Source organism: Hypanus sabinus, chromosome 12 (genome assembly GCF_030144855.1).
Source record: "Hypanus sabinus isolate sHypSab1 chromosome 12, sHypSab1.hap1, whole genome shotgun sequence".
In the NCBI taxonomy this organism is placed as follows: domain Eukaryota; kingdom Metazoa; phylum Chordata; class Chondrichthyes; order Myliobatiformes; family Dasyatidae; genus Hypanus; species Hypanus sabinus.
In genome coordinates, this window is record NC_082717.1 from 84072729 (window position 1) to 84094611 (window position 21883).

A 21883-nucleotide genomic window follows, 5' to 3' on the forward strand; every position below is an offset into this window, starting at 1 on the left:
AAACATTGGCCCCTTAGTTCTAGATTTTACCGCTGAAGGAAGATCCTCTCCTCATCCACCGTTTCAAGAGCTTGCAGCATCTTATACATTTCCATCAGGTTCCCCCTCACTCAGGGGATACAAACCTAGACTATCCAACCTTCCCTCATAAGAAAACCAGCTCCTTTCGGTATTCTTCTAGTAAACCTCTGAAATGAGTTCACAACGATGTGGAGAGAGAGGAAGCTACCTTGCCTTCGAGACAGGGCCACAGGATATTCACCCAAATTTGATATTTTATCCGGCTTTACACTGGCAGTTGTGTGCTCACAACCACGCACTGGGAGTTGAGCCCTCAGCTTTCTGGTTAGAGCACGAGCTCCATTCTGGACAAGCGCTGCTGTGTGGAATTATTCAGATTACACAGCTGGGGGGGTTCAGCCTGACAGTGCCGTTTGTAAAGCACTGTTCTACTCTTCTACAGTGAGGGGATCAACACCTACTGCAGCATGAATTATGCACATGTAAGCGTTGAATTAGCAAACGTGATTTTCACCCTGCATAATCTAAAAACATCAGTGAGTGAAATATCACCTCATTTTTAATCAAGTATGCAAATCTGTCTCATGACTTCACTGTTGGTATGAAAACTGCAACCAAGACAAAGCTTATCTCTTGCTAAATGCCATTTGGTTTTAAAAAGATATTTTTTCAAGTCATATAGAAACATAGAAAGCCTACAGCACAATACAGTCCCTTCGGCCCACAGTGCTGTGCCGAACATGTACCTACTTTTGACATTACCTAGGGCAGGGGTCAGCAACCTTTACCACTGAAAGAGCCACTTGGACCCGTTTCCCACAGAAAAGAAAACACTGGGAGCCGCAAAACCCGTTTGACATTTAAAATGAAATAACACTGCATACAACGTTTTGTTTTGCCTTTATGCTATGTATAAACAAACTATAATGTGTTGCATTTATGAAATTGATTAACTCCTGCAGAGAAAACGAAATTACATTTCTGCATGCAACAAAAACATTTTGAATTCCGAAAAAAAGACGTTGGGTTGAAGGTTACTTTTAAGTAAAATACTCAACGTCTATTTGAGTCCTTCTTGTGTTTATGAAAAACGCCAAACTTAAATTTGCCGCCAGCAGCAAACCAAAAATAACGTCAGCCAGCTGTTAACCTGAAAAATAAAAGGACTATTTCACTGAACAATGAAAACATATGAATATACGTAAAATAATAGGCAATTAAAATATTTATCATACTTGGTCAAGTTGACTCACACCTGCCAATGCAGTCGTATTCAGTAAGGATGGATCGATGCTTAGGGGAGTGACCAGGAAGGATAATGTGTTTTTTTCCTCTCTGAACTCACAGAAGCGTTTCCCAAACGATGTTTGCATTGCGATGATTGCAGAATGTAAATACTCCGAATTTATCATGTCGTGACCTTGTTTGAACTCTCTCAAATTGGGGAAGTGAGACAATGTGCCTTTCTGTAAATCTCTGGCAAGCACTGTCAACTTGCGCTCGAATGCCAAAACATCCTCCAACATGTGCAGGGCTGTACGTCCTTACCCCTGAAGAGCTGTGTTCAGCGTGTTCAGGTGCACTGTCATGTCTACCATGAAGTGTAGCTTTTCCAGCCACTCTGGCTGTTCCAGCTCAGGAAAGGTGAGCCCTTTGCTTCCCAGGAAAGTTTTCACTTCTTCCAGACACGCGACAAAGCGTTTCAGCACCTCCCCTCTGGACAGCCAGCGATAAAAACACATTGTAGCGGTGTGCTACACGCAGTCAGTAAACTGCAGTCAAAGATAGCTTTATTCGAACTAAACAGCCTTGCTTTTAAGCCTCCCTCAACCCGCCCCCCCATGGGCGCGGTTGCTGCAAAAGACACGTACTCACAAACCCCCGTAGGCTATCTCCCTTAGCCTGAACGCTGGCTAATTGTGAGCCGGTTCGGATGTGTCAGGAAATGGGTCGCCACAACCTCTTATTTAGATTGTACAAGATCACCATAATCTTCAAATTTAGAATTACATTTCAAAAACTAACAAACTAACATAAAATACATTTTAATTAACTACTGACCAATTATTTCCCAAAGCAACAGGGAGCCGCAGCACAGACGTAAAAGAGCCACATGTGGCTCCGGAGCCGCGGGTTGCCGACCCCCGACCTAAGGTTACCCATAGCCCTCTATTTTTCTAAGCTCCATGTACCTATCTAAGAGTCGCTTAAAAGACTCTATTGTACCTGAATATGAGCTTCGAAGTCTGAGCCAGCATGTAGAATGTAAAACAGTAGAGCACAGGAACAGGCTCTTTTGCCCACGATGCTGTGCTGAACTAATTAAGCCACTGCCAGTAATTGCTTCCGCTTGCACACGGCCCCTATCCTTTCATTCATGTGCATCTTAAACACCTCGATCGTATCCGCCTTTACCACCCCTGGCAGAGCACTTCAGGCAGCCGCCACTCTCTGTATATACAAAAACTCCTGCCCCACACCTCGCTTTTGAACATTTCCCCCATCACTTTAAATGCATGTTCTTAGTAGTAGACGTTGCATCTCTAAGAAGATTCCAGTTATCTACTCAATGTGTGTCTCTGTCATGAGTTTATAAACTTCTATCTCGTCTCCCTTCAGCCTCCAGAACTCCAGAGAAAACAACCATAGTTTGTCTAACCTCCCCTTATAACACTTGCCCCCCTAATTTAATTACCGCCGCAGTCCTTGAGATGAGGGTAGAGCCACGGTATCGTCGGGGAGGGAGTTCCGGGATGTTGACCCCAGCAGTGGTGAAGGAACAGCAGGGTGGGCGTATGGCTTGGTGCTCTAGTCCTTCGTCGTTGGTTTGGAAGGTCTTCAGAGTCACTTGTTTGAGTGCATAAAGTGACTTGCAGGGAATCCGGTCACACTGCGTTTGTACTGGAAGGTGTACAAACAAGGCAGAGGAATGGATCCTAAAAAAAAACAGGGAATTTAGAGAGAATATCCACAAATCCCCAAGGCTTGTGGAAGGAAAGGGAAGGTGATTAAGAAATGGCATGGACTGCCTGCCTTCATTGGTCAATATATGAAGTATTAGAGCAGAGAGGTCATATTTGAATTGATTATAGAGTTGCCACAGCTGCGTTGTGCTGTATGATCCAAGCTGTCATGCCACAGGATGGATGTGAGCACTGTAGAGCATATTTAGGATATGCTAAATATTTAGCATATTAGCATATTTAGAGCATGTTGCCAGGGCTGAGAATTACGGTTATGACAGTGTAGTTTGTAATTGGCTTAAGAAATTGAAGCAGAAGTAGGCCATTTGGCCCTTCGTGCTTCTTCTACCATTCAATAAGATCGCAAATGATTTTTTTTAAATCAGCATCACCTTCTTGCATTAACCCCATATTCCTTGGTTCCTCTTGCATCTAATTATCTACCAGTTTCTGGGATATATTCAGCAGTTGAGCCTTCATAGACCTTCTGGGTAAAAAAATTCCAAAAAATTGCTAGCTCTAGATGAAGGAATTTCTTTCCTCTCAGTCCTGAATGGCTGAGCTTGTATTCTGACACTGTGGCTCCAGGCTCTGGGCATCACAGCCCGAGGCAACATCATCCCTTCATTTTCAGTGACAATCCTCATAAGAGTTAAGTATAACTCAATGAGATCACCTCTCGTTCTTCTAAAATTGAGTAAGTATAGGCCCACTGCTTAATCTTTCCAACAACCACACACTTGGCCCTCTCCTCACTCATCCTTTTCTGTGGATACTGAGATTTAATTGAAGTGTACAAGATGATGAGCGACATGGATAGGGTAAACAGCAAAGATAAATTTTCCCCAACAGAAACATCACAAGCTAGGGGGGAAAGATGTGGAGTAGTTGCTAGAAGGATTAAAGGAAGATGAAGCAAAAGCAATTTCACTTGAAGAGTGTAGGGAGCCAGATCGGTGTTTGAAAGTGGAGTGGAGACAAGATCTCTCCATACATTTAGGACAGGGGTTCCCAACCTTTTTTTTTGCCATTAACCAAGGGGTCCGTCAACCCCTGATTTCAGGGGATGTCTGGATGAGCACTTGATGTGCTGCAACCTCCCAGCCCCAGCACAGAGAGCAGAAATTTGGGAAAAGCTTAAATGGCTACTTTTTTTTTTGGCCCAACCACTGGCCCTCTTCTGTGCCATACATTTCTGCAGAACATCATGCCTGAAGTCACCAATCCATATGTCAACCAGGGGCTTGTAGCCAATGCTTTACGCCTGCTTCCTCCAAGTGCACGTGCCACCAGTTAGCAGCTAGCTACCCCTATTGCAAATAGTCCCCCATGCAGGCTATTGCTCTTCTGTGGGGCCACCATGAACAAAGGCTTTGTTGCAAGTGTTGCAGCACATTTTCTTGCCAACATAGCATGCCCATGTGGTGGGCAAGTAGCTGGCTGTATGGTGGGCAGCTTCCCAGAGTGGACAAAGGGACATCATGAGTCAAGGAATGGGTTCTCCAGCAATTTGTGTCTCCCTTGGCACTCCCAACAGTGCACGTCTCCCAGCACCCTATAGGAATGTCAGACTAGTTTCTGTGTACATGTCCTATACAAAACTGAGGATACTGGATCTCCTACTGTGGGTTGCTTCCCAGTGTGTTTAATTTAAGCAGGTGATAAGCAATCTTATAAATGTTTGCAGAAACAATTAAAAAAGTGGAGCTATTCACTCTTGGGACAACTGTTTTCAAAATGATTGGCTTCAATAAGAGTAAGTAATGAAAAGTGTGTGTTTGAATTGCTAGCTGTAAAATGACTGGCAAAAGAATCTGTTTCGTCCCAAAACTTGGTGATGTGATAAAAGGAAATGTTTTCATACAGCAAATCACCGGGTGCTGAAAGAGACAGTCCAAAGGGGTAGTGGGAGCAGTTTCAAGAATAGTGCTGGAAGATAGCCTGGCTTCTGGGGTACCATTGCTGACAAAGTGTTAGTTAGTTTGTGATGGAGTTTACATTTGCTTGCGTATAAATAAAACACGAAATATAATGATTTTGTGAGAACTGCTTCTGTCCTTTTTATTGGATTTCAGGAGAAGGCTTTAAGGGTTCAGCGGACTGTAACTGAACACCAGCAGTTCTCACAGGGACTGAAGGAGCTGCAGGACTGGGTGGCTGATGCCAGGCACATGCTGGAATCCTACCGTACCCCCACTGCTGATAAAAGTATGCTAGACAACCGGATGGCAAAGGTTGAGGTGAGTTTTATTGGCATGTTATCCTCACAAGTCTGGTTACCCAAATCTGGGATCCCAGCTTGGAATCTCACCCGAAGGGGGAGAGGGAGCAGGTCAAGAATTGTTTATTTTTTGCTTAAGTGCATCACCCCTACTGGAGCATAGGCCTTTGACAGCAGCTTGCCAGAATTCTCTGTCCTAGACCACTCTTCCAAGTTGTCCCCGCATGTAACCCATTATACATTTTCTAGGTGAAGGGACGAGGCCTCCAGATCTTCAGTCAGTGTTTCTGTGGCTCTAGGATTTTACAGGATGGGTTTGCTAGTCCCATGGCCAACCCTCCTCTTTTTGCAGCCTAACTTGGGACCATCCAAGGTGGAGTCCAGATTAAAGATGCGGTGTGTATAAAGTGTTGTCCGTGGCACGAGGGAGAACTCATCAGCTACGAAGAATATCTTGAAGTATTTTGCATTGCTCAGAGTGACCAAAAGGGTATCACTTTAACATGAAGTATTTTGCATTGCTCAGAGTGACCAAAAGGGTATCACTTATGTTAACATGTTAATCAAAGGATGGCTCTTCCAGCAGTGGTTTTCCTTTGGAATCACACCGGAGTGTCCTTATCCTGTACAATATGGAATGATTGGATCCAGTACTATGGTTGGCTGCCTGATGGATTTCATTAAACAGGGAGTACATCAGGGAATAAGCAACCTTATAAGTGTGTGTGTGTGTGTGTGTGTGTGTGTGTGTGTGTGTGTGTGTGTGTGTGTGTGTGTGTGTGTGTGTGTGTGTGTGTGTGTGTGTGTGTGAGTGTGTGTGTGTGTGTGTGTGTGTGGTCAAATGTGAGGTGCTAATGGCTGAACGAGAGGGCGTAATTTTAAAGTGATTGGGGATAGTATAGAGGGATGTCAGAGATAGTTTTTTACACAGAGAATGGTCAGTGCATGAACACACTGTCAGGGCTGCTGGTAGAGGCAGATATATTAGGGACATTTAAGAGGTTCTCGGATAGGTACGTCGATAAAAGATATATATTTAGGAATTTTGGTAACTTCTGCTAACACACTTTGCTGTTACAAAAAATCGAAAGTTTAGTTTTTCAGTTTCAATGATGAACTGTCAGAGAGGGGTAAAAGTGATGCATGATTCTGTGATACAATAGGATCCATTCTCCACCAGCAGCCAAACTAACTGCTGATAGCAGAGCTTTTTAAAAATGCCAAAGAGCTGCATCAGTGTGAGGAGTGTTCTCTGTCCCGTCATCTGGATTTAGATGCTAAGCACCATTCATTCACTGATGCCCGGCCTAAGTTCCTGGATGCTCCAGCTTTCCCACTAAATGGAGTCCGTTCGCTGCACATCTTGTGGCAGTTCAGGTAGGTAGTATTCCACTACATGGTTCCCTGAAAGCAGCGTCACTGGTGAAAGAAGGCTTTTAGTATGCTGGCCTTCATTAATCAGTGTGGTGATTGGGAAGTTACGTTGCTGTTGCACAGCGTGCTTGTGAGACCTCATTTGGAATATAGTTTTCAGATTTGGTTACCCTGCAAAAGGAAAAATGTCATTAAGTGAAAAGATGCCGAGGAGCTTCATGAGGGTGTTGTTGGGACTTAACAAATTGAGTTATGGATAGAGGTTGAGCAGGCTGGGACTTTAAGCACAGGAGCAATGGAGAATAAGAACAGGAGCAGGAATCTGCTCCACCATTCAATAAGATCATGGCTGATTTGACTATGGACTTATTGATGCATCATCAATAACTCTCGGAGACGTGAGGCGAGAGATAGGCTTTTATTAGCTGGAAGAAAGCACTGTCAGCAAGATCCTGGAGACTGAGGGAGGAGCAGTGCCTTCAATTGCCTTTATACAGGAGTCTGTGGGAGGAGCCACAGGAGCAGTCAGCAGGGGGGCATGTCCAGACAGGTATATGTAGTTCACCACACTTACCTGCCTTTTCCCCATCACCCTTAATTCCCCTACAATGCAAAAACCTATCCAACCTTGTCTTAAGCATATTTATTAAAGTAGCCTCCACTGCTTCAGTGGGCAGAGAATTCCACAGATTCACCACTCTAGAGAAAGCAGTTCCTCCTCATCTTTGTCCTAAATTTACTCCCCCAGATCTTGAGGATATGTCCCCTAGTTCTAGTCTCACCTACCAGTGGGAACAACTTCCCCACTTCTATCTTATCTATCCCTTTCATGATTATATTTGTTTCTACAAGATCTCCTCTCATCCTTCTGAATTCCAGTGCGTACAGTCCCAGGTGACACAATCTCTCCTTATAGTCTAACTCTGTCATCTCCGGAATCATGAGGGTTGATCTTATAGAAGTGCATAAAATCATGAGGGTTATAGATCAGGTCAATGAACATTGTCTTTTTCCCAGGGTAAGGAACCCAGAACTAGAGATTTAATAGGAACCTCTGATGGGCAATGTTTTCACCCAGAGAAGGTGATTAAGGCAGGTACAGCAACAACATTTAGAAGGTGCATGGACAGGTACATGGGAAAGTTTCAGTGGAAATGAGACTAGCTGAAATGGGGATCTTGTTTCTGAGCTCTATGATGTTCCTGACCAACGAGGGCTGGGAAATAATGGCTCTAATTTCTCTGTTTCGCTTCCTTTTGTGTTCCCAGTAATGGAACACACTCAGCTGAGTGAAGGGATGGAAACAAAGCAATGCACAGACACAGACCAACCAGCCCACTTTTCCACACTGACAATCCACTTCCCATTTGTGCTTATGCTATTTACCAGGATTGGTCCGATTAGAGAGACAGAGGCAGGGAGGCCCAGGATTTTGACCCAGCAGTAATGTAGGAATAACTCTACATGGGCCAGGACAAAATGTTACCACAGACAGAATCATTCATTGCTTGAAGACCTGAAAGAAACATTCTTTGGCATTAAAGCCTTTGTGGTTAGGAATAATCTACTGTACTGGTGCTCAGTGCCTGCAGTCTGTTCAGGAGGCACTAAGTCCATTCATCAAGGCTTCATTGTCAGCCCCTTCCAGACTCACAACCAATGCTCCCCCTAAGGTGTGTGCAGACACATCTTTTGCTACTAGCGCACAAAGGAATGTCACCCTCTACCTCATTGGCATGTTAAGTATATTTCACGATCATACACAATGACATTAAGTTTTCCAAATTCTGACGTGGATGGTGTTGGCAAGGTGGAGTTTGCAATGGTTTGTCTGCAGATTTTAGAACTGGCTTATTAATGCTGTTTTTATTGAAGAAATTATTGAATTCCAAAGAAGCAAAGGGCATGAAGCACAAAGGAACTGCTCATTCATTTAAAACGAAATGGCTTGACGAAATGTGGAATTAAGCTACAAAATCTGTGCTGTGTGCAATGATTTCCAAATAAAATACCAGTCAAAATATTTTGTCAACTAGCTTTGTAACTTTTTAAGTTTTGTTTGACCATTTCAAACAGCTTTAATAACATTTGAAAAGATTGATATTATTACATGCTGTTGTAAAGTAGATGAGAAATAAGACTCACAGTGATGATAATTATTTTATTTCTTTTGATCAATGAACAACAAACTGGACTTGGTAGATTATTATCCTTAGAATAACTTCAGGCTTGCTTCCACTTAAAAATTCAGTGCGCAGATGTTGTTGTCACTGGGCAAAAAGCTAAAGATTTTTGCACACACTGGTCATTACAAATTAGAGGGAACTTTGTTCACAGCCTCTACCTTCCAGAGTGAAGTGGACAGCAGGTGGATAGGGAAAACCACTCACTTCAAATTTCCTTCCATTCTCACATTATCCACCGTTACATACTTTGTGCTGTTTCTTCATTTCCACTGGCTCAAAGTCCTCATATCTAAGGCCTCTCTGAGTATTGGACAGAGTGCTGGCTATTGGGATCATTGTGGGGTAATTGACATGGATGTGGAGGACTGGGGGGGGGGGTCCTGCTTCCCTGCTGCATGATTCTATGACATCAATGGTGTGAAAAGTGTGTCTTCACTAAACAGACCTGCAAGGAAATCTACTGTTAGCTTCCAGTAGGTGACTAGGGCTGAGAGACAATCACCCACTTTATCACCGATGACCATCCCCTCTATGAATGAACATCCTCTGGCATTTGTGAACTCTCCTAACTGGAAATGAATCACTCTTCCAACAGGCTCTCCTTGCACTCAGACAGGAAAAGGAGATTCAGCTCAAGATGGTGTTGACCCGTGGGGAGTCCGTTCTGAGGAGTACTTCCCCTGAAGGTACAGCTGCTCTCTGCAAACAGATGGAAGATCTGAAAGATTCCTGGGACTCGCTTCTGTCCTTCTCCATTCAATGCAAAAGGTCGGTTCCTCACGGCTGTGATAGGATTAAATTTGGCACTAAACTGGACCAAAGCCACCACAGAGATGTTGAGGCATCAACCAACATTTACGATCACCATGTTCTCCTAAACCTATGTGTATCGTGGGGCAGAATGTATTGCACTTGCAAAAGAGTTTTGAGTTTGTGACATGCGAAAAAAGCATTAAATACGTCTGGTGCAGGATAAAGTGTGGTGCATGTGCTCTGTGTGGGCTGCAATAACATGATGTATTAGCACAGCAAACACCCAGTGGAGAGATGAGCATTATGCATAGTTCAGGCACTGAAAGTGCACTTGGTGTCTGAGGTGTACCTGCATGAACTGGAAATTGCAGCCCGCAGCCTGAGAGTTCTTGGGCTCGTCCCTTCAGAAAACTTCACAGAGTTGACACAAGAGATTTGGCAGAAACTTGAAATCCTAAGCAGCACGCACAAAATGCTGGAGGAAATCAGCAAGCCAGGCAGCATTCATGGAGGAGAATAAACAGTTGACATTTTAGACTAAGACTCTTCATCAAAGCCTCACTTGCTGAGCTTCTCCAGCATTTTGTGTGTGGTGTTCCACATATCACAAGTTTCAGTTCAACAGACCTTCTGGATTTCATCACAGAGAATGATTAACAAAGTGATTGGCTTTGAAGTGCCCAGGTTTCATGAACCTGCAATAATTTGTGCCTTATTCAAAAAGCATTTAGCATCAGCCCAAATGTTTCCAACTGGAATACTTTGCCAACGCTAGGAATCTGTCATTGTCATTTGGACTGTAAGTCAAATATACAAGACATGCTCAGAAAGTTTAACGTTGCTTTACTTCAAGACTGGATGATGAATCTTATGATAAAATTATAGATAATTTGCACTAATAACATGTTCAATCCTACACAGCCAACTGGAAGCCGCTTTATCTCAGTGGACGAGTTACCAGGACGATGTCCGGCAGTTCATGAGCTGGATGGATCGGATGGAGGGAGACCTAAAGGCTTCTGAAAGACAATGCAGAGAACTTCGGGACAAAGCCACAGGATTAGGCAAAGCCAAGGTGAGTGGAGGCTAGAGACAGGAAACACTTGCCTCCTGAGCCAGGCAGAGTGAAGTTCGAAGTTTTTTTGCTAATGAACTGGCAAATATCTGAATGTTAAAATACTGAGAATGTGAAAGGAAAGATTTGTTTATCTCTGTCACTGAGTCAGGTCTTGCCAAAGTGCTGCCTACTGCTGGATTCCTTGTGAAATGCATGTGCTGATAAGCTTTCTTTGAAGATGGCTTGATAGATATCAACCAGTTACTAAAGTAAATAGGTTCCTGCACATTATAAAAACAAGAAATTTATATGAAACCCATAAAACCATGATGTGACCCTTGTTAAAGACATCAGGTTAGAAAGGACATGAAGGCTTTGAATAATGTAATCCCGATCTCTGTATCACTATCATTGTTATGTCTATCTATTTGAAACTTAATAAAAAAGATTAATAAAGAAAGAAAAGAAGGCTTTGAAGGCAGGACAGATGAAATCTAGTGGAATGTTCTTGAGACGAGGGTCAACATTTACTTGGATAGATTACAGGAGTTGGAATTATTCTGCTCACAAGATAGAAGTGGAGAACATTGGATAGAGACGTTTACAATCATAAAGTGTTTAGAGAGAGGAAATATTGACAAACATATTGTATTGTCCAAAGGGCCTGGTGATCTTTTGGGCACAGATTTAAGCTGACTGGCAGGAGACTTGTGAGATCATCAGTTTTATACTGCCTGATAGTGGCTGATGTAGATGAAATATTAACATCAAAAAGGGAATTAGCAAAGCACTTCAGCAAGATGTTTCAGAGACGTGGGGAAAGTTGGGGAGGTGGTAGTTGGGATGGGGGGGGGGGGATGCAGGACCAATTAGATCCTCTGGAAAGGAACTGGTGCATGATTAATAGGCCAGACTGCCATCTCCTGTGCAGTTCTAGGGCTGCCAGTTAAAGCAAAAACAAATTCCACAAAAGGAAATTGGGCTAAGTTTGTCTGAGGTGATGTTGTGTGAGGGAGGGCTGTTGAGAGAGTGCATTAAAATTGCAGTTATTAGGTTAATGCATTGGAGCTGTTTATTCCATGATTCGGCAGACTCATCCTGAGTTCAATTTCTTATCAGAAGCATGCCTTCTCTGTCCCTGTTTCAATCACAGAATGAGTTTGTGGGTTTGTGTTAGATTGCTAAGTCCTTGATTAATGGTTGGTTGAATGATTAAGCACTTTAAATGGATGTGAACCAAGTCCATTAAGCTCCTGGACGAACAGTGGCTGGTTGAGTTGTGTGGATTGAGCAACATAATGCACGATAGCATTGTACCATATATCTGGGTTGAACTGGAGGACTGTTTCTGACTCTGCCCCGCTGCATTAGCTAATGACACCTGCTGCAGTGCCACAGAACATGGTGTGCTCAGAGTGTGTGTGGCCCTTTTGGTCAAAGAGCCATAGGGGTGGTAGGTGGGAGTGTGGGGAATGGGAGTGTCAGAGAACAAATTGGAAAAATGTAAACCTGGATAATTAGTTTTGCTTTTAATTATAATGCCATCTCCTGTTGCCCTGAGAAGGTGGTAGTGGACTATCTTAATGTGGCTGCTTTAATACAATTGAGTGGCTTCAGAATACAGAAGTCAAACATGAAACTTTGGAACTGCGGTCATATGTAGGTTAAAACATTTCCTCTAACAGAAACTGGTAAATCAATTGGAGTTCCTCATTCTCCACCACTGACATATTATACTGGGAAGCTGTGAGTGTTTTAACTTGACATGTCCTGTTTCTCTTCAGTGAACTGAACCTGGTGTGGATTGTGTTCTTGCAGCTACTGTATGAAGACACCCTGAGTCACAGCCACCTGCTAGAAACCATCCAGGCTAAAGGGGAAAGCATGGCTCAGCATTATGTAACACGTTTGGAACTGCAAGAGCTTCAGGAACGTTTTAACAATCTGAGTGACAAGGCAAAGGTACAGTGCATGAAACAAGGCCAGTGCAAAGTATGGTTACAATTGCTCCTCTCACCGCATGTTCCAAAGTTGCTTACAAGAAGCCACTGCTACAAAGGTGCTTCCTTTACACACAAACAACAATTAGTCATCGGTAATGCAAAACACAAGTGATACTCTTCTGGTTGACCATTGGCTTGGAATGTTATGCTTGTTTCTGCTCCACAAATGCTGCTTGACTTAATGAGTGCTTTCAGCATTCTCTAGTTTTGCATTTGTCATCAGGTAAATCTTACCCAGGATATGAAGGAGAACTTCCTCATTTTTCTACAGAGTAGTAACATGGAGTCAAATCTAGAACGTGATGGATTTGTTTCCTTTTTCGGAAAGAGCGTGCCTCTCTCCCAAAGGTGCCAGCTCCAATGGTTGCTATCTGACATAAGCCATTTACGCAAGGGCTAGGGTTGCAGAATGGATGGAAGCAGAAAGCTGCATGAAGTCTTTGTTGGGTGAAGTTAGTGGGCCAAAGAATTGAGAGGTGGGGATGGGAGGGCTGTGTCAGGATACAGGATACCCTGATCTTGGGATCTCCCGATGGGGTCCTGGCCTGAGAGCTGTGGAGGTTCCGAGCATTAGGGAATCAGAAGATTGGGAACATCCAAGGGGAAATGGGGTCAGATGGGGGGAATGTGTGAAATCATTCGCTTTAGACCGAGGGAGGTTTGATTGTAGTATTTCCTAAAAGTGGTGCAAAGCTAGGGTCTGCGACTGAGTAAAAATAAGGGGATTCAAAGTTCAAACTGAACTTTATTAACAAAGTACATATATGTCACCTTATACAACCCTGAGATTCATTTTCCTGTGGGCACTTGAGGTAAAAGGATAAAGAGTCTTTAAAGTGAGATCATTGGTTGCGGAATCACCTCAGTGATGGGGAAAATGAGTGTTGTTATCCCCTTTCATTCCAGAGCCAAATGACTAGGGGTAGTAATTCTTCTTGAACCTGGTGGTACAAGTCCTGAGACTCTTGCACCTTCTACCTGATGGCAGCAGTGAGAAAAGAGCATGGCCTGGGTGGTGAGGATCTCTGAAGATGGATGCTGCTTTCCTACAGCAACGTTTCATGTAGATGTGCTTGATGGTTGCGAGGGTTTTACCGATGATAGACTGGGTCGAATCCACTACGTTTTGTAGGATTTTCCATTCAAGGGCATTGGTGTTTCCATACCAGGTCGTGATGCAGCCAGTCAGTACACTCTTCACCACATATCTATAAAGGTTTATCAAAGTTTTAGGTGTCATGCTGAACGACTGCAGACTCCTAAGGAGGTAGAGGCACTGCCATACTTCCTTCACAACTGCACTTACATGCTGGGTCCAGGACAGATCATCTGAAATAGTAACACCCAGGAATTTAAAGTCGCTAACCCTCTCCACCTCTGATCCTCCGATGAGTACCGGCTATGGACCCCTGGTTTCCTTCTCTTGAAGTCAACAATCAGTTCATTGGTCTTGCTGGCATTGAGCGAGAGGTTGTTGTTGTGACACCACTCAGCCAAATTTTCAGTCTCTCTCCTGTATGCTGATTTATCATCACCTTTGAATCAGCCCTCAACAGTGGTGTCATCAGCAAACTTAAATATGGCATTGGAGCTGTGCTTGGCCACAGAGTCATTGGTGTAAAGTGATTAGAACAGGGGGCTAAGCACACAGCCTTGTGGTGCACCTGTGCTCGTGGAGATTGTGTCGGAGATGTTGTTGCCAATCTGAACTGACTGGGGTCTACAAGTTCATGAGCAGAGATCACAACAAGGTGATGTTTGGATACCATGGGATCTTGCTTTCTGTAGAGTGGTGATTTGTTAAAGTGTTCTGGTCCTTAAGTCTAAACACTCACCTGTATATCTGCCCCACCCCATAGTTCCCAAAAGTATTTGTGGATGCACACTGACGCTGGCACAAATCTAACCCACAGCCCATTCTGAGTGTGGGCCATTGCTGAGAACTGATCACACTGGGCTTGGGAGAGCTGAGTGGTCAAGTACAGAGACTGGGCTAGAACAGCTTCCATGATACCCAGCTCGTGGGAATGAGTGTCTGAGTCATCTCTCAGCACACAGAGCAGCCCTGCCAATCCCCAGCAACGTCCACGTTCACCAATCCAACCAGGGTGCTGCTCTCAGGTCCCTGTCTCCTCCAGCCTCTCCATACCAAGATGCATTTAGTTAGTTGCTATTAGTTCATATTACTGAAGAGCAGGAGTTTGAATCACATTTTTAGCAAAGCGTGGAGACCAGGGGTCTGTGCCGTCTACCCAGGACAATACTCTGATTGGATACCATCTGGAGTATTGGATTTATTTGAAGGAACTACACATGGAGGTCTCGGAACATCGATTGTACTCTTTTCCATAGATGCTGCCTGGCCCGCTGGGTTCCTCCGGCATTTTGTACGTGTTACATGGAGGTTTTATTGGTCTTGAAGATGGTGGAGTGCAAAGTCATTGGTTGAGAGGGTTAAGCGATAGTGATTGTCGTATAATACCTGAAGGTCCTCCTTCTTAGGCTGCCCCTCACAATTGGGAGTGTCTTGTCTCCACTCCAGTTTTGTGGCTTCTGGGGTGATGACAAGGCCAGTATGGGAAAGGCAGATTCTTCCACGGATGGGCATACAAAAGATTAATGGCTGAACTAATCGGGGTTTGTAGGTGCTGCCATGTGACTGTTTCAGTTGTGTGCAGCCTTGAGGGCCGCCAGGAGGACAGTATCTACTCACTGGGCACTGAGCAGGGCCTGGGGTCAGGCAAGTGGATAAGGGTTAAGATGAAGGGTTGACATGAGCCTATTGGGAGGCAGCAGCATTGCTGGCTCATGTCTGACCTCTGAACTGAGAGTATTGTTAGTATCCTTCCCAGGGAGGCATCACAAACTCTGAACACAGGTGCAGACTTTCCTTTTGCCAAACAGTATTGGCAACCTTATGACTAGAGACGAATCTTTAAACAGCCTCACCTACAGCTTGTCCCTTAACCTGCCTCCTTCAAGATCTGGGCTTGAACCCTCCACCACCCCAGGACTAGCACTTTGACTTGACCCTGTTTCTTCACAGCCAGACTCCTGCTCTCAGTCCCTGGACCTTATCTCATCCCTTGGCGTGTGGACCTCGCTGCACCTCCTCTTGAATACGCACGTACTGTAATGCGGGTATACAGACCATTAGCTCTCAGCTAAGCAACTCTGTCTGCCCCATCCCCTGCAGCTCTGCACAAGCCCATCAGCCTTTCCTTGCTTCCTTTAGCATGAACTGCACTAAGGGGTCATCTAGAGCAGCCAGTTAACCTACCAGCATATCGTTGGGATGTGGGGAAACCAGAGCACCAAAAGGGAAATAGAACATAGGGCATAGAAATTTACAGCGCATTACAGGCCCCACAATGTTGTGCAGACCACGTAACCTACTCTAGAGACTGGCTAGAATTTCCTTAGCGCATAGCCCACTATTTCTCTAAGCTCCATGTATCTACCGAAGAGTCTCTTACAAGACCCTATTGTGCCAAACATGCACTTGTGGTGGAAGGGGGTGGTAACATGCTAACTCTGTGCGGAGAGCACCCAGGGCCAGAGCTGACCCAGTCCCTAAACCTGTAAGGTAGCAGAATTAACCACTGTGCCACCATGCCTCCCTTAACCAGCCACCCCTGGAATCTCCATCTTCACCCACCTGTCTGGGGAGTGGCTGTGGGAGTTGTAGGGAGAGGAGATTGCCAATCTGGCCATTGATGAGGATGCTGCGGGAGAGTAGCCTTGCTCAGTGAGGCTGTGAAACCTGTTTGCTTTGGCTTCCAGGAGGGCACGAGGAGAGCAGAGGAACTGGTTCAGCTTCACCAGGAGTATCAGCAGGGCCTGAAGGCATTCGAGGAGTGGCTGGAGCAGGAGAAGGAGAAGCTCTGCTGTTGCTCACACTTGGGCAATGACGTTGTAAATCTGGAAAAGACGCTTCGGGACCTCGAGGTAAACCAGAACCCTGTCTCGGGGCAGTGCATCTCACAAGCTCAGCAAAATGGCTTTCCCAACCAATTAAGTTTGAAATACTGTATCCGTTCCATTGTAAAATGGTGAAAGTGGCAGCCAAGTTATGCCCAGCAAGGTTCCACAAATAGGAGTGAAGTAAATGACTGTATCCTCTGGTTTTGTAACGTCACTTGTATTCATTTGGAGACTGGGGGAGATCTCCTTTAAAATAATGTCATATCTTTAATGCTTATTCCCAGGGTAGGGCGTCTAAAACCAGCAGCCATGGTTAAAGTGAGAAGGAAACATTTAAAAGGAACATGAGTGGTAACTTATTGACACCGTGGGTTTATGGAGAGCTGCCAGGAGAGGGTGTAGAGGCAGGCACAATGACAGTATTTTAAAGGCACCTTGACAGGTGCGAAGATTGGAAAGGCTCGGAGGGACACGGGCCAGTGCAGGCTAATGGGATCAGCTCAGGTAGACAACTTGATCAGCACGACAAATTGGGTTGAAGAGGCTGTCTTCATGATGTATGACTGTATAACTACGGTCAGCTGAGAGGGTGGGTTGAGCCTGGTTTTGTATGGATGATGCTACCCCTGACTTCCCATTGTACTAGATCGATATCTCCATACAGATAATTTGGTCAAATTCCTGATCCAGGACTTGACCCCCAGTACTCTTAAATTAGACTATCTTCTGACTGTGGAGCATGTCCCTCAGCTCTGCATTCTGAAACTTTTATACTGTTCGTGCATTTTGCTCTTTAATGATCTTGTTTTAACAGCTTCGGTGAACAATCCCTTTGCCCGAGTGCCTCCGTTAACTAAGGAGCAGGTGACTGCATTTACAACCTAGCCCTGTACAACTCTGACTTCACCCCACCTCCCACTTCATTCTCCCTCTGGTTGATGTTAACGTACTTTCTCTCCTTCCATATTTGATAAGAGACCTTTGACCTGAAACATTAATGCTGTTTCTTGTTCTAAAGAAAAAGTGGGATCTCCTAGTGGCCACCCATTTTAATTCCACTTCCCATTCCCATTCCAACAGGCCAGTCCACGGCCTCCTGTGCTGCTGTGATGAGGCCACACTCGGGTTGGAGGAGCAACACCTTGTATTCTGTCTGGGTAGCTTTCAACCTGATGGCATGAACATTGATTTCTTGAACGTCTGGTAATGTTGCCCCCACCCCACCCCCTTCACCGTTCCCCATTCCCATTTCCCTCTTACAACTTATCATTTTACTTGCCCATCACCTCCCTCTGGTGCTCCTCTCCCTTCCCTTCCTTCCATGGCCTTCTGTCCTCTCCTGTTAGATTCCCCCTTCTCCAGCCCTTTTATCTCTTCCACCAATTGACTTCCCAGCTCTTTACTTCACCCCTCCCCCTTTCACCGATCACCTACCAGCTTGTACTTCTTCCTCTCCTCCCCCCACCTCTTACTCTGACTTTTCATCCTTTTTCTCCAGTCCTGATGAAGGGTCTCAGCCTGAAATGTTGGCTGTTTACTCTTTTCCATAGCAGATGCCTGGCCTGCTGAGTTCCTCCGGCATTTTGAGTGTGTTTCTTGTTCCATAGATGCTGCCTGACCTTCTCGGGTTCATGTTTGTAATTGTCCTGGCTAGGACACTGACCTTCAACAAGAACATAAAACATAAGACACTACAGGCCATTCGTCCCACAATGTCTGTGCTGAACATAATGCAAAACTTACAGAGAAAATTTACAAGGGTGCTGTCGGGACTAGAGGACGTAAGTTATAGGAAAAGGTTGAAAAGGTTAGGATTTTATTTCCTGAAGCGTAGGAGAATAGGGGGAGATTTAATAGAGATAGGCAAACTTACAAGGGGTACAGATAGGGTAAATGCAAGCAGGCTTTATCCACTGAGCTTGGGTGAGACTAGAATTAGAGGTCATAGATTAAGGGTGAAAGGTGAAATATTTAGGGGGCATTTCTTCACTCGGAGGATGGTGTGAGTATGGAAAAAGCTACCAGCATAAGTAGTGGATGTGGGTTCGATATCAAAGTTGGGTAAGATGGGAGTGGTAGTGAGGGATATGGTTCAGATACGTGTCTATGGGACTGGACAGAGCAATAGTTTGGCATGGGTTAGATGGGCAGAAAGGCCTGCTTCTGTTCTGAAGTGCCTTATGACTCTAAGTTAAATCACTTCTTCCCACACATGATCCATATTCTTCCAGTCCATGGATATTCATCTGTCAGTTTCAAAGCCTTTTAACTATCACTGTAGAATCTGCTCCCCCCTCACTACCCCAGCACCTCTCCAGCACCTGCCACTCTCTGTGTTTAAAAAAATACTTTGCACATCTTTAAATGTTCTCCCCTTCACCCTGAATGCATGTCCACTACAACTTGATGTTTCTACCTTGGAAAAAGATTCTGACTGTCTACCTATCTGTCCCTCTTGTAATCTTATAAACTTCTATCGAGTCTCCCCTCAACTCCTGATGCTCCACAGAAATCAACGTGTTTGTTCAACCCCTTGTAGCTTATACCCTTTAATCCAGGCAGCATCCTAGTTAACTCTTTTCCAAAGCTTCCCCATCCCCACTGTAAAGGGGTGACCAGCGCTGCATATGATTTTCCAAGTGTGGAAATTTGTCTGACATGGACAACGCAGTTCACTTCATTAAATTCTCCAAGGAGCCACGCTGCCTTGTATTAACACGCTCCAATATTGTTTCACAGGACTTGGAGAGGCAATGCACTGTGGGCCAAGCTCTGATGAGCGCTGTGCTTAAGACACAGGAGAAGGTGACCCTGTCTGGCTCAATGTACATGGAAGATCGCATTCTCGAGTCTGCTCAACGGGATTGGCACCTCTACCAGCAAAGGCTCGGCGAGGCGAAGGAGAAGGTCAACGGTACCCTGAACACGCTCAGCCGCCTGGAGAAGATGTTCCAGGAGGTGGACACGTGGCTGTCCGACCTGGAGAGCAAGGCTGATCTCCGGTCAGGCAGAAAGACTGACCGAAGCACTAAGGAATCACAACTGGTGCAGCTGCAGGTGAGCACTGTGTGAGCAGCAATGACGCACCGCTCCGTGCCTCTAATGATGTAGTCTGCACTCCGCTGCCAAGCCTTGCATCAGATCCCCCTGATTCTGCAGACAGTGGCACGTTACAGAGAGAAATTAGCAACAGCAGAAGCCACTTAAGAACTTCCAGCCAGTGAATTACCTTAAAATGCTGACTACCCTTAATACCCTTAACCATCAGATTAAGTATCGTGTGGAATAGAACATAGAGCACAGGAACAAGTCCTTTGTCTCACATTGTGGGTGCCAAAGTAATTCAGCTGATAATATCTATCTAATAATACCTCATCTCTTCTGCCTGCACATGGTCGAAGTCTTTCCATTTTCTGCATTTTCATGTGTCTATTTAAGAATCTTTTTCATGCCTATATGGTACCTGCCTCCCGCACCACCCCTGGCAGCACTTTCTGACCACCCACCGCTCTCTAATTGCAAAAAATTGCCCCTTGCATCTCCTTTGAATTTCCTCCCCCCACCTTAAATTGAGCTGTGCGGCCACTTTACGTAGTAAACTCAAGATTCCTCTGGACGTCAGCACAGAGACAAGTCCTGCCGTTAACTGTGTCCCTTCCCTTTACATTTGATCTTCCAAGTTGCATCATCCCACACTTGGCTGGAATAAACTCCACCTGCCCTTTCCCTGCTCATATCTGCAAGTTATGTTTTACCACGGTTCGTGCTAGTAACCTTCTACACAACACCACGCATCTTTGTGTCATCAGCAAATTTGCTACCCAATTGATCCAAGTCATCTATATGTATCACAGAAGGCAGTTGGACAACATGCACTAAATGCTGGAGGAACGTAGCAGGTCTGGCAGCATCTAGGGAGAGGAATCAGCAGACGTCGTGATCCTTCATCAGGACTGGGTGGGAAGGGGGAAGAAGCCAGAATAAGAAAGGGGGGAGGGGCAGGAGTACAAGCTAGAAGGTGGTCTAGGTGGGGGGGGCGGAATGAAATAAGAAGCTGGGAGGTGATAGGTGAAAATGCTGGGGAAGAAGAAATCTGATAGGAGAGGAGAGTAGACCATGGGAGAAAAGGAAGGAGGAGGGGCATCAAGAGGAGGTGATAGGCAGGGGAGGAGAAGAGAAGAGGTAAATGGGGCAGAGTGGGGAATTCAAGAAGATGGAAGATGGAAGGGAGCAAATACTTGACGTTAGAGAAATCAATGTTCATGTCATCAGGTTGGAGGTTACCCAGATGGAATATGAGGTGTTGCTCTTCCAAACTGAGAGTGGCCTCATCAATAAGACATGGGGGCAGAATTGGGCCATTCAACCCATTAAGTCTGTTCTGTCATTCCATTATGGCTGATATATTATTCCTATCAATCCCATTCTCCTGCCTTCTCCTTGTAGACTTTGACACCGTAAATAATCAAGAAGCTTTGTTTTCAATGGACATCCCTCTATTCTGAGGCTGTGCCCTCTGGTCCTAGACGACCTTGGTTTAGGAAACGTGCTCTCTACATCCTCTGTAGACCTTTCAATATTCAACAGGTTTTGATGAGATTCCCCTTTATTCTTCTGAACTCCAGTGAGTACAGGCCCAAAGCCAACAAATGCTTCTCATGTGTTAACCCTTTCATTCCTGGGACATTCTGGTGAACCTTCTCTGGACCCTATCCAATGCCAGCACTTCTTTTCTTAGGTAAGATGCCCAAAGCTTCTTACAATAGTGTAAATAGGGTCTGACCAATGCTTTATAAAGCCTGAGCATTACATCTTGCACTTGCATTCTAGTCCCCCTGAAAGAAGTGGAGAGCTTTAAGGCCTTCATGATGGGGGATAGAAGTGCATAAGGTCTGGACATCCATAGTGAAAATGAGGCAGTTGAGCAAGTACATGGATTGGAAAGGTTTGGGTTATAGCCAAGCTCTGGCAAATGGGACTACCTTGGATGGGACATGGACTAGTTGGGCCAAAGGCCTTTTCCTGTGCCGTATGATATATATGAACTATATGAACAAACAGTAGAGGTCTCAGTACAAATTCTTATGGAACACCCACTAGTCATAAACATCAAACCAGAAGAAGACTCATCGACTACTACCCACTCTGTTCTATGCGAAACCAGTTCTGAATCTAAATAACCAAGTCTCCATGGATCCAGTGCATCTTAATCTTCTGAAAGGGCCTGCCATGAGAGGCCTTGATGAATGCCTTAATAAAATCCACGCAGACAACATCACAGCTCTACATTCATCGACTACCCACGTCATCTGCTTGACAAGCTCAGTCAAGTTATTAAGACATGATCTGCCCTGCACAAAGCGATGTTGACTGTCCCTAAT

The 21883-nt window shown here is 44.9% G+C and overlaps 1 protein-coding gene across 12 annotated transcripts in view; it reads left to right on the forward strand.

Moving 5' to 3' along the window:
* The window catches only part of syne1b (spectrin repeat containing, nuclear envelope 1b), a 543459-nt gene that overhangs the window by 233290 nt on the left and 288286 nt on the right, over nt 1–21883 (forward strand). For all 12 annotated transcript variants that reach the window (XM_059986320.1, XM_059986330.1, XM_059986328.1 and 9 more), the window contains 6 exons: nt 5060–5224; nt 9361–9533; nt 10440–10593; nt 12394–12537; nt 16362–16526; nt 19242–19559. In XM_059986320.1, the coding sequence (XP_059842303.1) occupies nt 5060–5224; nt 9361–9533; nt 10440–10593; nt 12394–12537; nt 16362–16526; nt 19242–19559 (1119 nt within the window). The remainder of the gene's footprint in view (nt 1–5059; nt 5225–9360; nt 9534–10439; nt 10594–12393; nt 12538–16361; nt 16527–19241; nt 19560–21883) is intronic.